A 26,714-nucleotide genomic window follows, 5' to 3' on the forward strand; every position below is an offset into this window, starting at 1 on the left:
TCCCAATGATGGCCTGGTCTGTGTCAGCTCCACATTACTATCCCACCCTCCCCTGAGGCTGGTATGGGACAGGCCCAAAGGTCCAGCTTGTTCTTCTCCAGATTCTCCAACAAATCCCCGTCTCCTATCTCTGGCTTTTATAAACACTGAGCCCAGACAGGGACACACCCAGACATACACACAGACCCCCATGGATGCATGCATGCAAACACACCCTTGTGGATACACACACATGCACACACGGATCCCAGGGGCACATGTGTATACACTCAGACTTCCATGGAGACACACATGGACACACAGTCGAGAATACACATAAATATCACACATGAGGAGATGTGGCTGTGATGGAAACAGCTTTTGGAATGAACCTTCCCTTTCATGTTGACTGTGTAATATAGTTTTCAAAGCCTGAAACAGCCACAATTTTGTTTGAGTCCTACAGAAGTCCTGGAGGTGGAAATGAAGCCTCCAGGCAACTGATAAAACTGAAGCTCCAAGGGGTGGGAGAAGAAAGCTTTCCAGATCTCTTGACCAACCAGAGGCCAATTCAGGCCTGGAGGTCAGGTTCTGGGTCTGCAAGAGGCCTCGACCTCTATCAGCCTCTATGACTCTGGTCCCATCCTCAGCCGGGGCTCTAAGCTCAGGTCCTATTCCTCTGCCTCCCCATCTTACCCTCTGCTGTCCTTGCCCCTCAAAGGAAACTGAGAGTGGCTCAGGGACACCAGGGGTGAGCCCAGAGTCCCCAGAATATGGGTCAAAAGGTAGGTTTTTCCAAGATCCAGCTGGACATCCAACTGGAGATACCTAAGGAGGGGAACAATTTGTATTCACGGTCCATCTACCCATAAGAGATGGGGTGACTATTGGCACAGGAGGAGGTTCTGCCTGCACCTCCCATGACCCCCACTGGTCTAGGGATGCTCACAATAGGGTGATTCATCTTTGCTCTCTATTCCCTTCACCAGGCCAGCACTAGCCCTCCACCCTTGAGGGCAAGATATAGGAATGCCCAGCAGTGGCCTAAGTGTGGGGCACACCTAGAAAAGGGGTCGAGCTTGGAGGGACTTGATGGGTTTTTGTGCCCTGGCTTCCCTGCTCCTACTGTGCTTCAGACCTGTGACTCTGTGGCCTCTCTGCCAACTTCACCTGTTCTCCCCATCTCCATGGGTTTGTATCCCACCTCAACATCCAGTAGCTGAGTGAGACTTAGCAGGTGACTTCTCTCCAAACCCCAGTTTTGTCATCTTTGAAATGGGGAAAACAAAACCCTCACCCCTGGGGTTGCTGTTTTGCAAAAGTGGGGGGAAGTGCTTTCTAAACTTAAAATGTCTTTATGTCTGTTTTGATTTTCCCCTACCCATTCTGCTCCACCACTCTGGAAGAGAATAGGGAGATCTAGAGGAGTGGGGAGCTGCGTGAGTTTTTTTCTCCACCCCAGCCCCAACCTCTGCTTGCTCATAGCAGGGCGCACGTTGCCTTCATGGCTGGTCCAGGCTGCTCCCATTCAGGCAAAAAGAGTTTGGGGGGTGGGGCAGGAAATGAAGGGTCCTTACTGGCCATAACCAGCCCCTCTGGTCCAGCAGGCTGAGGCTTGTGTCTTCAGCCCTTCCCTTCCTTGGGATCCCATTCCCCCATCTCTGACCTCAAAAGAGTTGCAGCCTCCCATAGGGTGGAAGGGCTGTCCAGGCCCCTCCACTAGCTCAGCCCTCCCACTCAGATGAGACATAGACCTTGCTCAAGATATCGTGGGAGGTGGTGGGTTTTCCTCATGTGCCTCTTCCAGGAGCTGGCTGGTGCCCAACCTGCACTCAGCCCTGCCTGGCTTTCCTCCCAAAAGGCAAGAGCAAGTCCAGAGGGCTCTGGGTAAGCTGTGTGACTCAGAGGGTTGGTCTCATCAAGTACAATTTCCTCTCTGTGAAACCATGTGTTCTTCTACCTTCTGTCCAGAGGGCCACTGTTCAGATCACTATAATGAGGATGATATGCCTAGCATCATGTAATGTAATGAAGCAGTCTTTCTTCTACCCCCTAAACTCAGGCCAGTGTGACTCTCCTGTGCAAGCATCCTCAGACCCTGACCTCTCTCCATCCCAGGTGATCCAGGGAAGGCTGACAGGAATAAGGAAGGCATTGCATCCTTCTCCCTGCCTTCAGGCAGGTCCCTCTCACGTCCTGAAGTATGGAGACTTGCCCACACCATCTAAGCTCGAACCCAATGTGCATTGTGTGTGTACACATGTGAATATATATGTACATACCCGTTATGGACATGAGTTTAATGGGAGTACATGGGCTCATGGTCCTGAAGATTGGTTGGGCCCAAACTGACGGGGAAGGGGGCATCGAGATCCAACCCTTGTTTCGTTTGCCAAGCCATGTGTCTTGGCCTGGGGCTGCATCCACTGGTCACAAGGGTGCCTTATGAGTGGACTGTAGCCCTGAGGCTATAGGTAGGCCCATACCACTTGTACATATGTGTGAGGACAATATTGAATTGAATATGTAGATTCAATATGTGTAAACATATACTGCTTAAATGTGAAAAAGATGTGCAAATCCACAGGTATATGTTGTGCCCTGCTGCCTCCTGGTGTAGCACGTGTGCACACCTGTGTGAGCCAAGTGGAAACACTTGTGTGTGTAGGGGATGCCCCTATTTTCTCTTTCTGCTCTGATTTCCGGGCCAGACTCAGTTGCTGGCAGGCTCAGCATGGGGCACGGTAGGGATGGGGGCTGTGGGCTGGGGATCCCCATGTTCTTTTAGTGTTAAGGAGCCCCTTATCTGTTCCAGCCCTGGGCTGCCTTTGCTGCCTCAGTGAGGAGCTGACGGGTATGCCTTGGTGTAGCGAGCAGAGATGACAAAATTGCAGAGGGTGTTCCTCTACTCCCATAGCCTGTGGTCTGGGCTTGGGCACCAGGAGTCTAAGGTTCTGTTTTGAGTCACAGGCTGGCAATGGGGCCAGCGGGCAGGCACTCAGTGATGGCTCCCTGATTCACAGCGGGGTCTCCCACCCCATAGGGACCCAGTGAGGGTACAGTGAACCTCTTTGGGCCAAGGACCATGAGGGGCATTGCGTGTGGGTTCCGCATATGTGTGAACTTGTGGCCATTCTCCCACATGAATGGGATCCCATGAGCATGTGAACAGAGTTCCGCGTCTACAGGCGAGTGTGTGGCTGTAAACCTCACGGTGTGTGTGTGTGAATCCACCCTATGTGTTGTTAAACTCCATCTCTTTGGGCATGACTCAGCTCTGGGACTGGGTGTCCTCATTTTTGACAGCCATTAATCAAGACAAGTCCCCAGGATCCTTAGCTTACCTGGATTCAAGTCCTGGAAAATGTGGTTTCTTTGGTCTCCCCTGGCAATGCTGCCATAGAGACTTGGGATGAGAACATACTCTTTGCTCCCAACCCTGTGAGAGCAGGGCCCAGGCTGCCAGGTCCCAGTTTCCTGATTTTTCAGTGCCACACATAGGTTGTCCCATGACCCCCTCAGATGGGACCACCACCCCCACAGTTAGCCAACTTAATCTCTTTAGATGGACAGACTTTCCCCTGGCCAGGGATCAGCCAGAGGGGCAAGGAAAAAGTTAAAAACAGCTGGACTCGCCTTGTTGGCAAACATATGGCGTGTGGCATGTTAGGACAACTTCAGCTCAGCCTCTGGAGTCATGTGGAAAACACATGCAAGGTTCACGTGTCACAAGCTCAGTTAACCCAGCCATGATCAAAATGCATGTGCACAGCCTTGAGGAAGGCCAGACACGTTTGGCTAGGTACCTATGGCATAAATGATGTTTATGTGAATACAGCCATGGACATAGCTGGCCAGAACACACAACTCCTGACATGTACTCACAGCCATGGGCTCTGGCTGGAACTCTGCACACATGTTCTGTGTGTCTCTCTAGGTCTGGGCTGGGAGAGGGTCTCTTCTCAATTGAGGCACACAGCCTGTTCCCCTCTCTTGCTGGGTTCAGCTGTCTTGCAGAGCTAGGACCAATTCCTTTCCTTTCTGACGCATCTTGCCCACCCCTACCTTGGCAGAGAGGCCACAGGGTTTACTGTGGGTGGGCCAAGGGGATCTCCTTTTTTTGGCAGCTGCATTCTCCCCAACCATGGACCTGCACTCTGTCTATGCCCCCGATCTCATCTCAGTCCCTGCAACACCACCTCTCCTAAGTGTGCCCTTCTAGGGCCACCACAGCTCCACAGCTCCTCGCACCCCGATCTTGCTCACCAGCCCCAGTCCCACCCCTCAGCCTCCCCGGGCAGGAGGCGGGTAGCGGCCCACTCCCCGAGCCGGGCACGGGGCTGGACGGGCGGGGCTGCAGTGCGGGCGGGGCCCGGCCTCCCGCGCTCCTATAAAGGGCGCCACCCACTGCTGGAGGCCACCGCTCTCTGCTGCGCTCCCGCTGCATTCTCCGATACCCTGCGCGGCCTCCCATCGCCTGCCCCCGCCATGGGTCGACAGAAGGAGCTGGTGTCCCGCTGCGGGGATATGCTCCACATTCGCTACCGGCTGCTACGCCAGGCGCTGGCCGAGTGCCTGGGGACTCTCATCTTCGTGGTGAGTGGAGGGAGCCGGGGAAGCCCTTCCTCTCTCCAGCCACACACTCCCCAATCCCTCTGTCCCTTCAAGACAGACCTAAATCCCTTTCCCCAGCTCTGACTCCCAGGCTCCAGAGTGCTGACACCCCCCCACCCCTCCCCCCACAAGCCCTCTTCCCCCCAGAGCTCCAACTCCATCCCTGACGCTCTGTCTCCTTGCTGGAATGACAGCTGTTACTACCCAGTGACAGCCGTGTTTCTCTGCCCTCCCGCAGGCTGGGTGGAGAGGTCACTTCTGCCATCTGGAACCTCCAGCCCCTTCTGCCTCCCACAGCCTCCCAAGATCCCAGGGTCCTAGCCTTGGAAGGGAGTGGAAGGCAAATGGACCCCTATTAGGTTATTTGGGTCCTGGGAGCCTAGCCTCTAATGAATAATTAAGCCTCAGAAAGTCCAAAAGTTACAGTGAAGTGAGGACAGTTTGCTGTGGGTGGGGGCAGAAGGCAGAGGCCACGCGGATGCCAAAGAGCAAAGCGGATCCTGAAGATAGAAGGCATGGAAGGAAATTGGGCTCTGAGCACAGAGGATGTGGGCGTCACTAAAGTTGCTCCCTTCATCCTGAGTGACTCCCAGACTCTCTCGGGAGACAGATGCTGTCAGTTTCTGTGCAGAGGTGTCTGGGGCTCTACATTACTCCCCACCCTCTCAGTAACTTTGGTGGATTCCCTGAGCAGGATACTTTCCAGGTATGGATTACTTCTCAGCCCCAGTTACTCCCTGGTTACGCCAGTTTTGCACTTGGGTTGTTCCTGGGTGACTGTGTTTGCACTTTTGGGTCTGGCAATATACTGATTACGGTTTCCATTTCCTGTCCCAGTTACTTTCGGATTTTCAGCAGCTCATGTGGTTACACCTGTTTTGCTCTGGTTTACTTCTGGGTTTAGTTGCTCCGTTGCTCTGGGTGGGTGAGTTACTCTGCTCCTCCCCAGGCTCAAGCCTTGGGCAATGTAGACTGCCAGCTCCCTGTGAGCTAGGAGTCTTAACAGTGAGCAAGCAGGACTGGGGCTAGACCCCCCAAACCAGTGGCAGTGGCAGAGCAGGCTCTGCAGGGAGAGGAGATCTGAGATTCACCTCTGGTTTGGGAGAGCAGGAAGCAGGGTGGGTTGCTTTACGCACTGCCCCTCAACCAGACCAGTTTCCCTGGCAGTCAACCCTACCCCCCTCCTTCCCTTGTGCCAGGATGGGAGTGGGGGGGGGGACTCATCACCCTCCTGCTCAGAGGCTTGAGTCAATGAGTCCAGCCCCCTGTATTAGGGCAGCCAGGGCAGGGGAGGGTGTCTTCCACGTATAGGGGCCCTCCCTACCCTTTCTCAAGCCTCAGTGCACCTTCCCCCACAAAGGAGCAGTCTTTCCTCATGCTGTGCCCCAGGATTATATGGCTTATCCTAGACCACAGAAGAAGGGTGTTATGTTTGTGAAAGCTTTCAGGCTCAGGTGGGTGTGAGGCATCTGGTGTCAGTGGAAAGCAGAAGCCCGAGGGCTGCCCGAAGAAGGAGGGGTCAGGCCTGAAGGACCCCGACGTGGTGGGTGAGGGCCTGCTGCACACCAGTGTGGATTGGGGGCCTGCAGCCTGCAGTGGGCAGAATTGGGGCTGGCTTTGGGACGAGAGTGGCCCCTTTCTGTGGTGTGTGTGGGGAGGCATCTGGCCAAGAGACCTGGGGAAGGAAGAGGAAGGATCAGCCCCAAGGTGGTGGAACTGGCTCTGACAAGCCCCTCCCTCCAAGGCCTCTGGGGACAGAGCCAGGTCTGGGCCACAGGCAGGCAAGGAGCAGAGGCCAGGGCCTACCAAGCCGGGCAGGGTGCCCCAGACCCCCATGTGCCCCATGCACTCACTATCTCTGATCTTTGCTCTCACCTGCCTGCATACCTTTGCCCTGCAATGCTACTGCTAGCTTCCCCACTGTCTTTTGGTCTCTTTGAGAAATGATAATCAGTCAAAATGCTTAACAACCCAGTACGACAGGACACTCTGAATGAACAAGGCCCTTATCATTGGCACAGGTGCTGGAAATGCCTGCTGTGTTGATAAAAAAAAACCTTTAATTATAGGGAAGGGGTAAAGAAGATCCTGGGATAGGGGCCGGAGCAGCTCTTTGGGGGTGCTGGGAGATCTCAGGACAACATCTCTGTAGCAGCTGGTACAGAATTATTTTATATTTGAACCAAAGGAAAATCTCTACAGTACATGCTGAACTTGCAGAACATCATATATATAACCTTAGCCTTTAGCCCCCCCATCTCTGGTGGAAAGTTAAGAACCAGTCTCCCTACCCTACCCCTACTGCCTTGGGCCCTAGATTGGGGTTAGTGAGAGGAGCCACTCAGATCCCTGTTTTTGAGACCCTCAAACCTGAGTGGGGATTCTGGACCCTGGGGGCAGAGGGCTGGTGGAGACAGGAGGCTCTGGGATGAGGACAGGTCAAGGAGTACCTGTTGTGAGGATGCTGATAGGGAGACGTGGAGAGGACCAGGGTGAGGGGATAGAGGCTCTAACTTCCCAGATTCAGAGGAAGTTGATTCAACTTCATTTCTGCCTCCTCTCCCATTCATTTTTGCCACCTCCCCCAATCTGAGCTCTTTCGTGCTTGGGGCAGAGAGGAAGGCAGCTGCAGCTGGGGAATGAGTGAGAGCCTTCCCAGCATTCTGGGCTAGGCCTGAAGGGCTGGAAGAGAACCTGTGCTAAAGTGAAAGCTGTTCCCCTTGACCCCACTCCTGCTGGGATTCAAGTCAAATCAGATGCTTCAAGCAGGCTGTGGAACCCAGGTTTCTGGGCTGCTGGTCGCAGGCTCTGTTTCCAGTCCACCAGACCCTGTTATATTAGATGTTGTGTTTGGCAAGACGCCTCTTCTCCTGCAGCAGGAGAGTTTGGGGTTAGATTCTAGGAAGGGCCCCAATGATGGGATGTGGGGGCTGGTTGGCTTCACCCCTTCCCTCTGCAGTGAGAATTGCTGGTCCTAAGCAGGGCCTCACCCTCCTGCCTTGTCCTGTTTCCTGCCACAGATGTTTGGCTGTGGCTCTGTGGCACAGGTTGTGCTCAGCCGAGGCACGCATGGTGGCTTCCTCACCATCAACCTGGCCTTCGGCTTCGCCGTCACCCTGGGCATCCTCATCGCTGGCCAGGTTTCTGGTAAGACCTTGACCCCATCCTTGGTTCTTGCCCCTCTACAGTGTTCCCTTCTGGGGTGGAGGGGCACATGCCCAAGAACAGGACATAATCATGGCCTCAGGGAGAAGAGGGTGGAAAAAAATAGGAAGCTTTGGAACGTGAGGTTTAAAACTTCGACTCTTGCCTTGGGATCAGAGAGTATGAGAGTTAACCTTTACATAGTCCAACCTGCCACCCTGTGCAAGGACCCTTTCTCTGCACCTATTGTCTGGAATCCGAGTTTTGGGTGGGGGAAGACATAGGGGGCCCTGGCCTCCCCTCTGTGGCAGACTATGGCTAATAGATTGCATCTCCTCTCTGCCCAGGGGCCCACCTGAATCCTGCCGTGACCTTTGCCATGTGCTTCCTGGCACGCGAGCCCTGGATCAAGCTACCTGTCTACACCCTGGCTCAGACACTGGGAGCCTTCTTGGGTGCTGGGATCATTTTTGGGCTGTATTATGGTGAGCATCCCCCATCCTGCCTACCTCCCTCTCCCCCATCCCCTCTGCTCTAGTCCTGCTGGCACCAGGCCTTCCACTGACAGACAGCTGGGGCTTGCCCAGGCCCTGGACTCATGACTCACTCATTTGCCATTCACAGAGAAGCCCAAGGTGGGGGGCAACGAGGAGAGGGAAACTAGTTGGACAACAACAGAGTCTGGGGCCATTCTCCCCACCCCACCCCACCCATTCAACTCCATAATAATATCGCAGTGATTATACTCACCCCTGACCCCTGGGAGGGATAGAAGGGCCTGGCCTGAGAGGGGAGGCTGGGCTCAAACCTCTGCCCTCACCCACCCTGGGCCTAACCTGTCACCAGATGCAATCTGGGCCTTCGCCAACAATGAGCTAATAGTCTCAGGCCCCAACGGCACAGCGGGCATCTTTGCCACCTACCCCTCTGGACACTTGGACATGGTCAATGGCTTCTTCGACCAGGTATGGGCTGGAATGAATGAGGGGAATTGTGGGAGGAGGACCAGTCTGCCCTGGGGTTGCTGGGTGTGTCAACGTTGGGGTCAGACAGAATCCCATGCTGAAAATCCTAGGAACCTGCCACTTTCCCCAGTGCCCAGGGGATTCTTCTGTATGCAGTGCAGTTCGAGCACCCCTCCTTTAGTGAGCAGAGTACTAGAGGTGGCAAGACTAAAAGCTAGGAGGCAGCCAGCAGGCAGGGATGAGGCAGAGGGCAGAGAGCAGGGTGGGGGTCGCTCCTCACTCACCCTTTCTCCCCACGCCCCAGTTCATTGGCACCACCTCCCTCATCGTGTGTGTGCTGGCCATTGTTGACCCCTACAACAACCCTGTCCCCCGGGGCCTGGAAGCCTTCACCATAGGCCTGGTGGTCTTGGTCATCGGCACCTCCATGGGCTTCAACTCCGGTTATGCCGTCAACCCTGCCCGAGACTTCGGCCCCCGCCTCTTCACCGCCATTGCTGGCTGGGGCTCCGAGGTCTTCACGTGAGTGCAGCCCCACCCCAGCTTGCCCCAGCCTGGGCCCCCTCTGCCCCCAGCCACCCCTGACCACGTATCTCTATCTCCCTCTCCAGGACCGGCCAGCACTGGTGGTGGGTGCCCATTGTCTCCCCGTTCCTGGGCTCCATTGCGGGCGTCTTCGTGTACCAGCTTATGATTGGCTGCCACCTGGAGCAGCCCCCTCCCTCCACCGAGCAGGAAAATGTGAAGCTGGCCCATGTGAAGCACAAGGAGCAGATCTGAGCCGACAGGGACTGTCCCCCACTGATCCTTCTCTTGAGCATCCACTGACTGCACAGGGGCAGCGCTCTAGAAGACTCCCTTATGATTCCCCTGCCAGGCTAAGAAGCTCCCTGCCTACTCCCAGCAGCCCCCTTTAGGATTTTCCACTGGACCCTGCCCAAGTGGAGCTTCAGGCCACTGCTCTTAAGCTGTAGTGGGACAGGGAGCAGGCCCAACACGTCCCTTTGTCTCCCAAAGGGAAAGAATGGGAGCAGGTGTGTGTTCGTGTGTGCATGTGTGTGGGTACACGTGTGTGCATGTGTGTGGGTGCATGTGTGTGGCTTCCCAGATGCTCAGGGCGAGGAACCAAGTTGGAAGGATTCTAGCTGTGGGGGAAACCCAGAAGCAGGAGGAAGGTGATATGCCTGCCTGTGAGTGAGGTGCTAGGATGTGTAGGATTCAGAAGAATCAAGATCTGTGAGTTTGTGTGTGTGTCTGCCCTTTTTTCTAAGGGGGATTTCTCTAGACTTTTGGGGAGGAGGGGTGAGAATGTGGGTAGAGTTGGGGGGAGGATGGTCATAGCCCAGGTTTGGAGCTCTGGCTTTACATAAGTGGGAGCCATGTAACATGTTTCTGGCATGATCCATGCAAGTGGGGGTATGATCCAAGGCCAGGTCATAAGTTTCATGTTTGCTTTTTTTTAAAAAAAAATATATAGCAGATGTTACAGTCTTAGAGGTGGGCATTGGGACTCTATTCCAAACAGGGTCCTCACTCCTTTAATCCTCTACTCAACGTATATGCTTTTATGCCTTTTATAAAAAAATAAAATAAAACATGTCAACAACTGTCAATTGTGCAAATATCTCTCTGCTTGTTCTGCTCTTTCTCTGGTGCCAGAGGAGCTTCATTGCCTCTGGCCACAAATTCCCAGGGTCCCGAGCTGGATATCATTTACATGGCCAGAGGCAATACTCCAGCCCTGCCCTGAGGTCAGGGTCGGTCACAAAGAGAGTTCTAAGAACCCCTTCAGCAAGCCTTTCAGGTCCATCTCAGCAGTCCCAAACTTTTCCCCAAGTTTCTATCCTCCCGGGAGCCTCTAGGACAGTACGTGGCATCTCCTTCCCAGTTCCATACCCACCCATCATCCCAAGAAGGCAGGCTTGAGCCCAGCATAAGGAAGAGCTTTCTCCCAGGAAGAGCTCCCTAAAGGGGAGAACTACTGCCCAGGAAGGAGTGAGCTCCCTGTTGCCGGAGGAGACCAAGCAGACTGAGAACCCATACTGTTCTCTACAACTCCCAGCTGTTCAGGCTCTATCACCTCCTCCCAGACCTTGGTCACAGCCTCTCAGCAGCTTCCCTGTTTCTAGGTCTGCCCCAGTCGGTCCCCACAGCAATCAGAGGGATCTTTCTGAAATCCTGATGAAAGTGAGGCTCTTTGCATGGCTCCCCAGCCCTCTGGAGATGCTCCAAAGCATTCAGGCCCTCCAGAACCAGGTCCCTGGCCCTTTACCTATCTCTCAAAATGCTCATCCACCCGAGACTACCCCGTGCGCTGCTATGGTTCCTGTTTTGGGACCTTTGCTCCAACTCCCAAACCATATCTTTGCTCATTAAAATTCTCTTGATCTACTCTAATGCCCCCTCCTCCAGGAAGTCTTCCCAATGCTTCCTTCCACTAATTGCTACAGTGAGTTGTCTGAGCCCAGAGACCACACAGTTGTATTTATCCCCGTCACACCCTCTGACTCACTTCTTCAGTCTGAGGCACTTTTGTGTCCAGTGAGATAGGGACACACTGATCCTGGCCTCCTCGCTGCCCAGGAAGAAGGGCTGGGGAAGCTCTGTCAGATCATGTGCTTCCCTTTTCCCCTTTTACTTCTTTACGGGATCCTCCTCAAGTTTCACTGGGAAGAAAAGGAAAGGTGTCCTCTACCCAAGCCTTCTTGCAGAGTTTAACCAAATGGGAGCCAAATTTGTGAATCTGGCAGAATTTTGTTTTTTAGAGACTAAACCAGCTCTTGCTCCCCTTCCACTTGGCCACTTTGTAACTGGGAAATTAAGAATTTAATAAATGATGTATTACTGAATCATGATATAGATGGTTTTTGCTTTCCATATTGTAGAATAGCTGCAAGTTAATACCTGAAATTACCGAAACTCAAATAGCCTCAGCCCTGCTTATACTTAGTCTATTGTAATGGTTATTCCAGCCTAGTCTCAGCTGGCATTATTTGCTACCTGAGCCTCACGTGCTATTGGAATGGTAACAACTCCATCTCCCCTGGTCTGAATCTGTAAAAACCTTGAATTCCTTAGATTCAAGGAGACAGATTTTGGGGCTGATAAGCCTTCTGCTCTGCTTAATAGGTAGCAAGTAAATTTTCTTTGAAACTCTGGTGTCATAGCTAGGCTGTTATGTGCATCGAGCTGAGAATCCCACATTTGTTCTGTATCAGCTTCACAGATGAGGAGACTGAGGTCCAGAGAGAGTTGGTGGCAAGTCTCAGGGTCACACATCCAGGGCTCAGCCCAGGGAGGTAGAGGTGGAAGAAGGCAGTTCCACCTCAGCTCTCCACCCGCCCCAGGTCCCAGCTCCCAAGAGGTGTGTCAGGAATGCTGGAGGGACCTGAGCCACAGGGAGTGTCTCCTTCCCAGGCCCTATGGGAGGAACGGCAAACTTGGGAGGGGAAGGTGGCTGCAGAGTTTCATCCCCGGCACACCAATCCCACCTTTGGCTCCCCCAACCTGTTTTTGTCCACCTCCCGTCCTAGCACCCTCCTGTCCTTCTGTCTGTTCTCTCTCTCTTTTTTTTTTTAGGAAGCCCCTGAAGGGCTATTATACTTTATTTTTTTTTTTAATTATTTATTTACTAATTAAAAAAAGTTTAACAACAAACGAGCAAAAACATTAACATATGATCATTCCATTCTACATATATAATCAGTAGTTCACAATATTATCACATAGTTGCATATTCATCATTTCTTAGAACATTTGCATCATTTCAGAAAAAGAAATAAAACAAAAACAGAAAAAAAAAAGATTATACATACCATACCCCTTACCCCTCGCTTTCATTGATCACTAGCATTTCAAACTAAATTTATTTTAACATTTGTTCCCCCTATTATTTATTTTTATTCCATATGTTCTACTCGTCTGTTGACAAGGTAGATAAAAGGAGCATCAGACACAAGGTTTTCACAATCACACAGTCACATTGTGAAAGCTGTATCATTATTCAATCATCATCAAGAAACATGGCTACTGGAACACAGCTCTACATTTTCAGGCAGTTCCCTCCAGCCTCTCCATTACATCTTTTTTTTTTTAATTTTTATTAATAGAACCAATCAACATGCAATATGAACATTCATTTTTTTATCACATATTTGTATATTCATCATCATGATCATTTCTTAGAACATTTGGATCAATTCGGAAAAAGAAATACAAAGAAAACAGAAAAAAAATTCATACATACCATACCCCTTCCCCCTCCCTTTCATTAATCACTAGCATTTCAATCTACTAAATTTATTTTAACATTTGTTCCCCCTATTATTTATTTATCTTTAATTCATATGTTTTACTCATCTGCCCATAACGTAGATAAAAGAAGCATCAGACACAAGGTTTTCACAACCACACAGTCACATTGTGAAAGTTATATCATTATACAATCATCTTTTTTTAAGCTTTATTAATTAAAAAAAAACAAGAAAGATCTCCATTATATCTTTGTTTTTAGAAATCATTCCATTCTACATATACAATCAGTGATTCTTAATATCATCACACGATGTATGATCATCATTTCTTAGTACATTTGCATTGATTTAGAAAAAGAAATAGCAAGACAACAGAAAAAGAAATAAAATGATAATATAGAGAAAAAAATAAAAATACAAAATACAAAAAATATATAAAAAAACAAAAAAAAAACTATAGCTCAGATGCAGCTTCATTCAGTGTTTTAACATAATTACATTACAATTAGGTAGTATTGTGCTGTCCATTTTTGAGTTTTTGTATCCAGTCCTGTTGCACAGTCTGTATCCCTTCAGTTCCAATTCCCATTACATCTTGAATAACAAGGTGATATCTACTTAATGCGTAAGAATAACCTCCAGGATAACCTCTTGACTCTGTTTGGAATCTCACAGCCATTGACACTTTGTCTCATTTCACTCTTCCCCCTTTTGGTCGAGAAGGTTTTCTTAATCCCTTGATGCTGAGTCTCAGCTCATTTTAGGCGTTTTCTCAATCCCTTGATGCTGAGTCTCAGCTTATTCTAGGATTTTTGTCCCACGTTGCCAGGAAGGTCCACACCCCTGGGAGTCATGTCCCATGTAGACAGGGGGAGGGTGGTGAGTTTGCTTGTTGTGTTGGCTGGAGAGAGAGGCCACATCTGAGCAACAAAAGAGGTTCTCTTGGGGGTGACTCTTAGGCCTAAATTTTAAGTAGGCTTGACCTATCCTTTGTGGGGTTAAGTTTCATATGAACAACCCCCAAGCCTGGGGGCTCAGCCTATAGCTTTGGTTGCCCACACTGCTTGTGAGAATATCAAGAATTCAACTTGGGGAAGTTGAGTTTCTCTCCGTTCTCACCATTCCCTGAAGGGGACTTTGCAAATAATTTTCCATGCACTGATCAAATCACTCTAGGATTCATTGTGTCCGCCCTCTCTTAAATCCTGCAGTTGATCCTGACTGGTCAACGAGTGGTCAGACCTGGATCCCAGGCTCAGCTTGGCTGCTCTGTAGCTTGAGAGAAACATGGGGTGACGGTTCTCTTTTTTTGAACCTCAGTTTCTTCATCTGTGAATTGGGGGTAATAAGAGAATGAAATGATGGAAAATAATTCATGAAAAGGACTTATAACAGTGACGAGCAGATGGCAAATCCTCAATAAATGTCATCTCATAATTTTTCTTGAAGAACCAGAGGGGCGTGGGGACAGGGCCAGGACGGGGAAGGGAGATACTGTTACCGGACAAAGGCCATGGATTCTTTAGCCCAATGGACTCGATAACCAATTCCAGAGACACTGGGGTTTCAAAGAGAGAATTTATTACTAGGCACGTGGTTGGAGAGCAGATGGCCTAGCGGCCCAAAATCTATCTCCTGGACTTTAGGGGATTCAAGGTTTTCAAGGATTTTAGCAAGAACAGACAGAGGTCACTTCGAATAGCAAGTTCAAAGCAGAAAAGGAGACAGAGTTATCATTATCATTTTAATAGGAGGACATAAACTGAGAGGAGGGGAGGCAGCACTTCAGTACTAACGGTGTAAGCCAAAAGAAAGGGAGAAAAGTTATCTTTCAATAGCAGAATCTAGCTGATACAATTTACAAATGTCCAGGACTGAGGCTAGTTAATGGCTGACTTCAAATTCTTCATGAGCATTAGGGCCTTTGTCCTACCAGAAAATGACCAGGTACAGGGAGTAACAGTTCTTGCAGTAACAAAGGCACAAGATAAGGGCTTGTACACTCATTTCTGATATCAGGGCAGCTGAATCATAGTCTAGGGATTTCATGTACCCTCTGTCTATGCTAATATCCCAGAAAGCAAAAAGGATTATGATTCAGTAATCAAAATCATCCTTTAAATCCTAACTTCTCGGTTCTAGTACTGAAAGTTGTCTCTCTTTTTTTTTTTTTCCGAAAGTTGTCTCTTAAAGGTCATTTAATTCAACATCCTCTTCCATCTCAGATTCCTTCCATGGAATCTGAATTTCTTGAAAGAGGAGGGAGGAAGAATGGGGTGATAGCTGAGTGTGCCCTGGCTTTAGGGAGCTTTTGGGGAGAGATAGAGGGAGACAAGAAGGGATCACATGCTAGTAACGGAGGGCAGAGGAGCACTCAGTCAGGGGAGCACGATAGATGAGGGTTAGACCAAGTGAAAAAGAGCAAAGCCTGGCCCGGGCTGGAAGCAGTGGGTCAGGGTAAGGGCTGGTAGGGACAGGAATCATCCAACAGTTGTGTGACCACTCCCATGCCCCCATCTCCTACGGGGACACAAAGGAAGCTACACACACGCACACACACAGTAGGACTGTGCCTTCAATCAGCAGTTTCAGGTGTTAGCAAGTTCTAAAAGAAAATTCTTCTGTTCCTTTAGGAAAGTATCTTCTCCCCCCATTGCATTTAATCCATTTCCAAGGTGGTCATAGAGGGAGAATCACATGGGAGAGTCACCTGAACCCATGCTTTATGTCTCCCTCTTCTATAGCCAAACTTTAAATTTCTAATTTACTTTTTTATTTTTATTTTTTGGGGGGCGATGCATGGGCCAGGAATTGAATCTGGGTCTCCCGCATGGCACACAGCCCATTTTGGAGGAGCCTGATGTTCCTTAAAGTTCTGACTTGTTTGGATTGAAACCAGTTTCCTTGAAACTTGAACTTAGCTCCTGTTTATCTGTGCGCCTGCCTCTCTGTGCATGCACACATGCAAGTGTGCATTTCCCAGGGTCTCTGGGTGTGCCTGTTTTTCTCTCAAGATGGCTGGTTGTGTCTCAGTGGGTCTGTGTCTCTGGGCAACCAGGTCTCTGTCTCTTTCTGTGTCTTTCATTGCTTGATTCTTTATGTCTGTGTGAACATCCTTTGTAACTGCACATTCACCTTATATACTCTGAGCACATCTCTGTGTAACTATGAGCATAACTCTGGACACTTAGAGCCCATCTCTGTCCCCAAATTTATCTCTGAGTGTGCCCTTGGTGTGTGTCTGTGCTATTCCCCCAAGTGTCTGTGCCTCCAGCCCCAGTCCGCTTGTCATACCCCAGGACTTGCCTCCTACTTAATTTCTGGTAATTAACTCCCTCCTTCTTGCTCACTCACTCTTTCCTTTTGATTTTGTTTTTCTAAAAACCTGGGTGGAGTCCCCTAGGCTTGGAGAAACATGGGTGGGGTAAGGTAAGGTGGGGTGGGAAGGGGAGAGGAGGGGCTGCTCCACCCAGCGAGGAGACCCCAGAGGCCAGAGCCCGCCCCCACCTCCACGGGAGGGGTCTTGGCAGGTGTTGGCCTCTTGGTTTGGGAGGAGGAAGCCTGTCCTGGGTGGAGTCTCTAAGCTGTAGGCCTAGAGCATGCTAGGAGTGTGCAGGGAGGAGAGACTGAGGTGCCGGAGCCCTTAGGGGAACTTAAGGGCTTGTTGTGACAGAGCCTCTGAGTCCTAAAAGGGCCAGAGGATTGGGTAGGTCTGTCCAGCAATGGGAGTGGGGTGGGGTGTGATCTCCTCAGAGAGTCAGGTTCTCCACACCTGCGGCGCTGGCCTATGGGCCCGGGTTTATATGGGGTAAGGGAGAGGGTGGCGACAGGATCAAAGGGGCTCTCTCTGGTCCAGGCACGTTGGCTGCCCCAAAGACCCCATCTCCTCTCTGTGCAAAGGAGAAAGTAAGGCTGGCATTTGTGCAGCAGAGCCTGGACTTGAACCTGCCCCAGGACTCTGCCCCCAACCTGGCTCCTCACCCATCCCCTTCCCCAGACAGCACTTCATGCCATCTCAAGGAGCAGGGATCTGGGTTCAGATTACCTGGGTTCCAAATCAGCCCTTCCCAGCCATGGGACCTTGGACAGGTGCCTTAACCTTTAGACTGGTCAGGAGGGTGGTGTCTCCATTTGCCCCCGCCCCCAGATCCAATCTCTGCTCTGCTCTCTGCCTGAGGAGGCTCATATCTCTGGGCTGCATCACATGGGCCCTCTTGACCTCTGGCTGCCACTTGTGTTTGCCAAATGGGAGGCACAGCTCAGAAATCTGAGAGCAGGGAGGGTGGGGAGAGAGAGATCTGATAGTCATGACATCCAGGTCTCCAGCTTTCACTGCGTCCCTGTGGCACTGCTCTCTCCCGTGCCTCTTCTGGACGAATGGGTGATGGCTGCCTGCTGGTTCCTGGGCATCACCAGCCCTTGGTTTCCTCAACACTCTCCCGCCTTTGCAAATAGTGCCTTGTAAGCTCTCCTCAGTGAAGCCCTTCAAAGATGCCATGTTTCCTACTGGATCCGTGATTGATTCCATCTCTCTCTGCTTTAGTTTATCCATCTCTAAAATCGCTGTCCTAATAGAAACCTACCTCAAAATGATGCAAAAGTGAGGATTAAATGAGTTAACCTATGTATCAGTAAGCGCCAGTGTGGCAGTACATGCTAGAGAAGTGGAGGCTGCTATTATTATTATTGTTTCTTGTGAGCTTCCTGTGTACTGCGGGGAGGGTGAGTGTGAAGCCAGGCTTAGAGGCAAGAGATACTTGCTTCCCGAAGGCCATCTCCTCTAGCTCCAAGTTGCTTCTAGTTTCCTACGAGCCTTAGCCCGGGAGTCAAACCTCAGGCCCTTCAACTAAAATGGAACCAGATTTTCCTGGGAGAACCGGGGTCCAGAAAGATGGATGCTCACACACATGAGAAAGTGTGTCTGCTGTGACCAGTGAAGGACTGCACATGCACACACACACACAAACATATCTACACCCCCACATATGGACATACCCATGCACGCTATTTACTCACTCCCCACACTCACCTACACTCACCTACATTCATACATGCACACTCACCCCCTGACCTCCTGGCTCTTCTCCAGAAAACTCAGGTTCCTGAGAGATGGGGAGCTGGAAGCTGCGCACCCTGCCACCTCATGGGGCTCTGGGATCTAGGAGGGGTAGGGAATGGGGGTGGAATTGGCAGTGAATGATGGGTTTGGAGGGTAGCGCGTGTGGGATCAGGAGAGGGAGTCAATGCCAGGGAGGTTGAAAGCAGAAGCAAAATCCCAACCTGTGTTTTCTAATCTTGTTCCACAGTCTCCTATTGGGAAGTCCCTTCTTAGGTCTCACTGCCACTCCTCTTCAGTTCTATTTAAGAAAGGGGCAGACATCAGGGCAATAATTGTAGCTCTGGGGACCTTGCTGCCACCAACACACTGGGAGTTTCAGCAGCTTTAGGAGCTTTAGGGGTCTGTGCTCCTTCTCGTCTCTGTTTTTAGCAGAGGCCAGGAAACCTGTGGGGCATTAATGGAGGATTTTTATGAAACAGCTGAAGTTGACAGTGGGCTGAAAATGGATTAATCTGACCTTCATGGGAGCTCCCTCCCTTGGTCATATCTTCCAAGTGAGATGTGGAGTGTTGTGAAGAAGGGGTGGGTGCTATCTTGTCCCTGTCTCCGCAGATCTCTGGGTTAAAGCCTTTAGACCGGATTTAATCACTTCGACCACCTTTTCCAGTCTCTTGCTTCTGGGATGTCCTTTTGTGTTATCCTCATCATTTTCAAGCCCCCACCTTTTTTTTGGACACAACTTTTTTGGGGGAAGCTCTTGCGAGGAGGTGACAGGCTTTTTGCCAGGCTTCCTCACCATGTCTCTGAGCTAAGGAGGCCCGGCTGGGAGACACGGGTGGAGGGGAGAGCTGACGCTGGGAGCCCCGATAATCATCTGGATACGGCTCATTGCTCGTCTCCATGGAACCGCCCCCCAGAGCCCAGGAGGCACCTGGAATGTCCTGCTCACCACTGTCACCCTCCACCTCTCTCTGCTCAGGGTCACTGCCAGGGCCTGGGCAGAAACAGGCTGAGGGAAGGGAGGAGGTGGCCTGGCCTGAGGCCCAGTCAGAGGTAGCCTTTAGCTGGAGGATCTCCAGTGCCATATCGACGGGCAAGGGGGCAGTGACCCCTGGCTGTAGACAGTCTTCCCTCTACTGGACTACAGGTTTACAGCTCAAGCCACCTTCAGTCCTTGGAGGTGTATGTGTGCTCACACACATGAGAAAGTGTGTCTGCTGTGACCAGTGAAGGACTGGGGGTATGCACATGCACACACACAGGCAGACACATTTACACCCCCCATATATGACATATCCATGCACGCTCACTCACTCCCCACACTCCCCTACACTCACTTACACTCATACATGCACACTTACCCCCAGACATCTGCTCACTCATTCACACACTTGTATGTTCAACCACACTTAGACACGCAGACACTCACACACTTCCACGTTCCACGTTCTTACACACATACCTGTACTCCCACATAATTACATTTACACGCTTCTGCACATGTAGACACCCTCAGGTGCACTCACAGTCTGACAGGCTGGAAGTGTGTGGAAGTGTGGGGATAGGGGGTGAGAGGGTAGAGGTAGTGATACCCCTAATAAGTTACAGGGGTCAGGAAAAGGGGCTGATTTTCTGAGCAAGGGGTCAGGAAGGAGGGGAGTGAAGAGTGTGACCAAGAGCCCCAGTGCTGGGCAGGCACACAGCAGCCACTGATAAATACTTGCTGAATGAGAGAACAGTAGAATTGACTCAAACCCTAGCTTCCCACTGGTAGAGCCGCCTGTCTGGTCTCACAGAAGTATAGAATCCTAGGCAGCTGAGAGGCAGGCCATCCAGCCCTCTGATGTCAATCAGTCCACACCCCCTCACATCTCTACGCTACAGAGCTGGAGACTGAGTCTCAGATACAGGTGACTTACATGAAGCTACTGGGTGAAGCAGTAGGCAATCTGAGCTTGGGTCTCTGGTCTCAGAGTATAGCTTTTAAGCCCAGGGTCATGACTTCAGAGAGAAATCTCAGCAAGTCCAGCTACCTACCTGGGGCAGGACAGAAAGTGACTATGTCCTGGGCTGTCCCAGGGATTTGGGCCCTAGACAGGAAAGAGGGGTCCCTCCAGGCATGCAGAATCAGGAACAGCAGACACACTGCAGAAGGGCTCCTGCGAGGGTCTCACATGTGAAGTAGTGTCTCTGGCCTTCCTGCCAGAGAGCTTGGGTCCAATCCTTTATTTATTATTTCACCAAATATCTGTTGAACTCCCTTTTTATGTCAGGCTGTGGTAGTTACCAGGAACACCATGATGAGCAAGAGATATACAAAATATCAGGTGGGAAGCCTTTTAATGAAATTAAGAGGAAACCTGGCTCAATGTGGTTTGGAAAACAAATGACCATTCTTTGGCTCACAGAACTGAAAAACCTAGAGGAAAACATCAGGTCAGGCTTGATCCAGCATCCATGGCCTTTCTGTCTCCCCTTTCTTCTTTCTGTGAATCCTCTCGTGGTTCCAAGATAGCATGCAGTAGCTCCTAGGATACACGCTTTCTCTTTAGTACAGCAGGGAAAAGGGGCACTTTGTCCCAGCTGTCCCAGCAGGTCCACTCTGTTTGGACCAGCTTCGTCACATGCCTAGCCCTGACTCAGGACCTGATTGGATTAGCCTAAGTCACCTGCCTCACCTCTGGCCCCAAGAAGGAAGTCAGCTTCCTGAGCAAAATGAATTCCCAAATGGAAACTGAGGAGTGTTAGGAAAGGGGAAGCCAGAGCCCATCACATGGTTCCTGCCTTCACGGAACTTAAGTCTAGTTACAGAGGAGATTGCAAATAGAGGCAATGAAAAGCAATTGGAAAGTGGGAAATTTTCCCAGAACAAAGCACCTCAAACAGTAGTGGCTACGTAATTTGCAGGACCCAGTGAAAAATGAAAATACAGGGCTCCTTGTTAAAAAAATATTTAGAATTTTTAAGGCAATGAAGCATAGCATTAAACCAAGGGTAGGGCCCTTCTAAGGGAGGGGCACTATGCAACTGCCTAAGTCACACACTCGTGAAGCTGGCCTGCACCTCCATATTGAAACCTGAAGTATAAGAAGGAGTTGGCAGGTGGAGGGTTCTAGGTAAAGGTAACAGTTTGTGGAGATGCCTGGAGGCAGGAGAGCAGTGTTGCCCAGAGGAGCTGGGTGGTATTCAGTGTGGCTGGAGCTTAGACTGTCAGATGAGGCTAGAAAGGTGGGTGGAGCAAGACTGTGTCAGACATTTCCGGGAAACCAAAGCGTCCTCGGGCTCTTAGGGGCCTCTGGAGGGTGGAGACATGGAGGAGCCAGCTGGGAGGTCAGACCCTGTCTTGGTTAGAGACCAGATACCCAGTGAGCAGCTCAATGCAGTAGAGGGAGAAGCCTCTGTGTCGGGAGCTCCAGGTAGCTCAGAAACCCAGAGCACGTTCCATCACCTCTCCATGTCTTCGTTTTTCCCTCAAAACCATGAGGGAGTTGCATGAGATGATTTGATCCTTAACTTCCTCTTTAACTCTAGTATTCTGCAATTTTCTACCAGGGCTCCTAACAGCCTTAGATTCAGATGAGAAAGGGAGGGGAGGCATTGCTGCAGAGGGTATAGTGTGGGCAAGGGGACAGAGGTGCGACTGGAGTGGAGAATTCCTGAAGACCACCGGGGAGAGTCAGAGGTTTCAGCGATGGGAGGCTGTGAGGAGCTGGAATACCAAGCGTGAAGTTTGAAAACTTAAGTGAGGAGGGTTTGGGGTAATATGTCCAAAAAATATTGCTTGAGAAAGACAGATTGATTAAAAGAACTGTTGGGGGCAGGATAGGAGGAAGGCGGGAAGCCTGCCATGAGACAGTAAGAATTCTTCCCCTGAGTTGATCCCAACTGTCAGAATCAAAGGGGGGAGAGACGGATGCCCTGATACTTTGGCTGCCTTGAATCCCTGATTTCAGATGTGGACCTTGTTCTCTCTTCTCCAATTTCCTTTTTAAGAAAAGTCCCTGATGCATGCTACAACACAGATGAACCTTGAAAACATTATACGGAATGAAAGAAGCTAGTCACTAAAGATCACATATAGCATGCCTCCATGTATATGAAATGGCCAGAACGGGCAGTCCACAGAGTCAGAAAGATGAGCGGTTGGTAGGGGATGGGGAAGGGGAGGGGTGAGCAGTGACTACTGATGGGTATGGAGTTTCATTTTGGGGTGATAACGTCCTGAAATTAGTGATGAAGAAACCACTGGATTCTACATTTAAAAGGGTGAATTTTAAGGTGTGTGAGCGATATCTCAATAAAATAGTTACTTAAAAAGAAAGAGAAAAATCCCTCAGTCACTGCAGGGCTTTTTGCTAACATACTGAGGTGCAGGCTCGGAGAGATGGAGGACGTTTACTTTGCATAACTCCAACCATTTTCCATTGAGGAGTAGACTTTCCTGTTCCTGGACGTCTTTCGGCTCCTACGTCAGTGGAGGTTTCTCACTGGCTCCTTCACCCACTTAGCACTCTAGACTCCTCCGACTACTCTGCTTTTCTTCCCCTTCTCATCTCTGCTTCTCATTCTCTCCCTCAGGTTCCCCATTGTGCTCTCAAGGTGTTTTGTAAAGTGGTCAGCTTAGCAAAAGGGCTGCTAGCACAGGCCCTGAGATTCCCTTTAATGGGATCCACTCTCCTCAGGTTTGAAAAAGCAGTATGTCTCCCTCTATTACAAGTGAACAGCATTATGTGCCTGATGGGTGATGGCTGTTTACATCCTATCCCTCCACCCCCTCACCCAGCAACTGTGAGCCCCACGGAGACAATAAGTAGGTCTGGTTGTGAAAATGAGCCTCCTAGCTCGTGGTTTATTTATTTGAGCAAGGGGGCTTAATAAATATTTGTGGGATGAATGGATGAGTTTTTCAGACTCCCCTTGAAGCCCATCTTCCTATCTTTTTCCTCGCGGGGATGGTTTTGAAACAGGATTAGAAGGCCCAGAAACTTCTAAATGAGGTCATTTGTGGGAGAAGCCTGGGAGAACCACAAAGGCCTGGCTGGAATGGGTGTGGCAGAACTTACATTGTCCAAGGAGAGTAAGGCTGAGCGCCTTTGGCGGACCCTGGAATGGGATGGAGGTGGACACAGGCAGGAAGAGGCAGAGATGACACTAATATTCCATGCCTGGGTCCCTCGATCTACATGAGCACACCTGGCACGGGCACCCAGCCGTTCCCCCTGGCTGTGCCTGCGCCTGGAGATCTTATCTGAGACAGGGTTGATACATGGTACTGAGTCACAGGACCTGCGGCCTAGGAAACAGTTCCAACAAGCGCAGGAGAGGGGGCAGGGTGGTGTCTCGGGTTTGCTACCTACGCAGACTTCATCACCACCCATACTTCCTATCAGCCCTGGTTCAGCTTGATGGTCACCACTTGCCCCTGGCAAGTGTCACTCATTTGTCATCCTCACCATCACCCCTGCATCACGGCCACCACCCCTTTCTTAAGCATGCCGTCGCTCGACTCGATTCCCATCACGGTTACCTTCCCCAACATTGCCACAATCCCTGCTCAGCCGCATGCCCAAGGCTGTTGCCATCGGAACTCACCTTGTCGTTTCCTTAACTGCCTCCACCCAAACCTGTCACCACCCATCATGGTCCCCCTGTCACCGTTGACATCACAGCCTCAGCCCTGTCATGCCTGTCCCAGTCCCTGTCACTTCCAGGCCCTCTGACTGTCACCACTTTCCCCGTCCCCTCTGTTACATCACCATCACTGCTGCTTCGCTGCCTCTTCCCTGTCACTCATCAACATCCCCTTATATCCTGTCCCGTCCCTCATCTGGGGTCCTGAATGGGCTTTCCCTTCTGGTGTGGGCATCCTCTGTACATTTACCATGCGGGTGTCTCCTTTGAACATTTGCCCCTTCGTTTCCACCTCTTGCCTTCTCTGGGCTTCCCTACCTGGATCTGCTATGCTCCTTGCCTTTGCTTTCAGCCCTGGCCAGGGGTGCTTCATTTCTAGCCTTAAATTGGCTACGACCTGGATATTCCCAGGCACATATTCCCAGGATATTGAAAGAACGCTGTGTGGAAGCCTTGCCAAAGCTCTCAGTCTTCTCTCGTCTCTGCCCAGCCTGAATCTCCTTTAGGGCTCTGGCCCTAAAGTCCCCATTTATTAACTTGATTATTATTTCCCATTTTAGAATTCCCTGATGTCCTCTCAGACTATTCCCTACCCTATCTATATCCCTGCAGATTTTAGCCTCTCATAGTTGCCCAGTATCTTTATTTTAATTTATTATTTTTTTAATTGACAAAACAAAACAACGTACAAACACGAACATTCTTAGCATACGAACATTCCACACATGGTGTAAGATCATTGGCTCACAATATCATCACATCATCCAGTATCTTGACACCTAATACTTGGGATTAACCACCAATTTGTGTAGTCATGTGTTTAAGGGATCTTGCCCATGACAGACTAAGCTCCAGGAGGGCGGTAGATGTGTCTGTCTTGGCCACTGCTGTGTCTCCAGAGCACAGTGCCTGGCTTATGGTAGGGGTTCAATCAACGTTTGTTGAGTGAGTAAATACTATTCATGGAGCAGTTAACATGTGCCAGAGTCTGTGTTAAAAGCTTTACACATATTAATTTGTTCGTTCCCTGTCTTATGTTTGGTCTCCTTTTCTATATTACTTACTTTTGGGCATTTCAAGGGCGTTTTAGCTAATTTAGCACACACAATCATGATACAGTTCAAGCAGAGAAACACATTTCCAGTTACTCATCAGAAAGTCAGGATACTTAGAGAAAGTCAGTTACTCACAAAACAGGGGAAAGCACTTTATTGTAATTAGGGCAAGAGCAAGCTCAGCTTTTAATGTCTCCTTGTAATTGCACTTTTCTGCTCTCCAAAGGAGGCCGAAGACTTCAGCAGTAAGAGGAGGGGCTTGGGGGGTAGGGTGGAAACTGAAGGAGATCATGTCATCCGATCTGTAGAAAGCAAAACTTAGGTCCTCGCTTCAAGCTATAAAACTGGTGGTTTCTAGAGGTAAATATATAAAGGAGTAAAATAAATCTAGGTGGACTCTGAGAAGATGGCAGATTGGGAGCCTCCAGAAACCAGGCCCTCCACCCAAACAGGCAGGAATGGTTGAAATTGATTATGTTGAAACTCTGGAGTCTGATGGAATGCTATACAGCATCCAGGAAGAGCTGGATAAAGAGGATGGTAAAATGTGGTAAAATTGGTGAATTTCATCCTCCATTCAGTGGCTCTCGGCGCCCCCATCCCCCAGCGCTATGGCAGGCAGCAGTGGGGATTACAGCCCGGGCTCCTGATGCAGCTGGCTGGTGCAGGGCGGGCTATAAGGACCTAGTCCTCCAAAGTCCAGTCGTGTGTGTGGTCTGATCAATGACTGCCCCTCTGGGTCAGCCACTTCAGATCCGGGGTGGGGGTGGGGGGCGGCTCCAAGGGAAGCCATTGTTCCAGCTTCCCTCAGGCAAATGTGACTGAGGAGCCTAATGAGTCAGTATCTGTGTTTTTTTCTTTGCTCTTGTCTCTTTCCAGTCCCCATTTGGGAGCAAAAATAGTTTGAAAAAGGCACAGATTGAGGGACCCATCCCCCAGCAACCACAACCACCAGCACAACAAAATGAGCAATCTTGGAGGGGTGGGAGAATTAGATTTCCAGAGTTATAACAACATATTGTTCAGGATGTCCAGTTTTCAACGAAAAATTACAAAACACGCAAAGAAACAGCAAGTATGGCCCATTCATAAGAAAAAAAGAATTTGCCAGAAACCATTCCTGAGTGAGTTTAAATATGGGAAATATGAGTCAAAGGTATTAAATTAATGGTCTTAAATAAGTTCATTGAACTAAAGGACTTCATTAGAACTAAAGGAATTTAGGAAAAGATTGTCTGAGCAAAATAAAGAGATAGAAATTATAAAAAGGAACCAAACAGAAATTTTGGAGCTCCATGTATGGTAATTGAAGTGAAAAATTCATTAGATGGATTCAACAGGATATTTGAACAGGCAGAAGAAAGGATCAGCAAACTTGAAGAAAGACCATTGAAATTATCCCATAGGAGAGGCAGAAAGAAAAAATAATGAAGAAAAATGAATAGAGCCTGAGGGATCTGTGGGACACCATCCAGTGTACTAATATATGCATCACTGTTGTCCCAGAAGGATGAGAGAGGAAGCTGCAGAAGAAGTACTTAAGAAATAACGTCAGAAAGCTTCCTCCATCAGATGAAAGACGTGAGTACACACATCCGGGAAGCTCACTGAACCCAGGTCGAATAGATTGGAAGAGATCTGCAGCTCTTAGAGTAGAATGTGGGAAGTATCTGTGAATTTCATCCTCCATGCGGCAGCGATCATCCCCCATGACTCAACTTCTTTTTCCCCTTCATATGGCTTCATAGTCATAAATGTGGAAAAATAACATTTTAAATCTGTGTTAATGGGCATAGAGTGCCATCTGGTATAATCTGGCCCAGAAACAATATAAAGGGGGAGAGACGTAGATATATAGGAGTATATATCTATGTATATATATTTGTATAGTACTGAAACTAGTTTGGTACAAGTCAAACTAGGTTGTTAGTAATTTAAAATGTTCATTGTAATTATAAAGGTTATAAGGTTATTATAAAAATTATAAGGGAATTTAAATGGTACCCTATAAAAA

At 49.7% G+C, this 26,714-nt stretch overlaps 1 protein-coding gene and 1 long non-coding RNA gene across 3 annotated transcripts in view; one reads left to right on the forward strand and one right to left on the reverse strand.

Moving 5' to 3' along the window:
• The first annotated feature begins 4,380 nt into the window (after positions 1-4,380).
• AQP3 (aquaporin 3 (Gill blood group)) lies at positions 4,381-10,315 on the forward strand. 2 transcript variants are annotated; one of them, XM_077147926.1, is made up of 6 exons: positions 4,381-4,575; positions 7,614-7,740; positions 8,085-8,222; positions 8,584-8,702; positions 9,007-9,224; positions 9,314-9,603. In XM_077147926.1, the coding sequence occupies exons 1-6, from the start codon at positions 4,468-4,470 to the stop codon at positions 9,480-9,482; spliced, it is 879 nt and encodes a 292-aa protein (XP_077004041.1). In that variant the 5' UTR covers positions 4,381-4,467; the 3' UTR covers positions 9,483-9,603. The 2 variants fall into 2 exon arrangements, with proteins under 2 accessions (XP_077004041.1, XP_077004042.1); XM_077147927.1 differs by lacking the exon at positions 9,007-9,224 and having other exon boundaries at positions 9,314-10,315.
• Positions 10,316-20,349: 10,034 nt separating this feature from the next.
• LOC143673430 (uncharacterized) overlaps positions 20,350-26,714 on the reverse strand; it is a 32,732-nt gene continuing 26,367 nt past the window's right edge. The window contains exon 4 of the long non-coding RNA XR_013170357.1: positions 20,350-20,542. This is a non-coding gene — a long non-coding RNA (uncharacterized LOC143673430). The remainder of the gene's footprint in view (positions 20,543-26,714) is intronic.

The sequence above is a fragment of the Tamandua tetradactyla genome, chromosome 2 (assembly GCF_023851605.1).
Source record: "Tamandua tetradactyla isolate mTamTet1 chromosome 2, mTamTet1.pri, whole genome shotgun sequence".
Classification (NCBI taxonomy): Eukaryota; Metazoa; Chordata; class Mammalia; order Pilosa; family Myrmecophagidae; genus Tamandua; species Tamandua tetradactyla.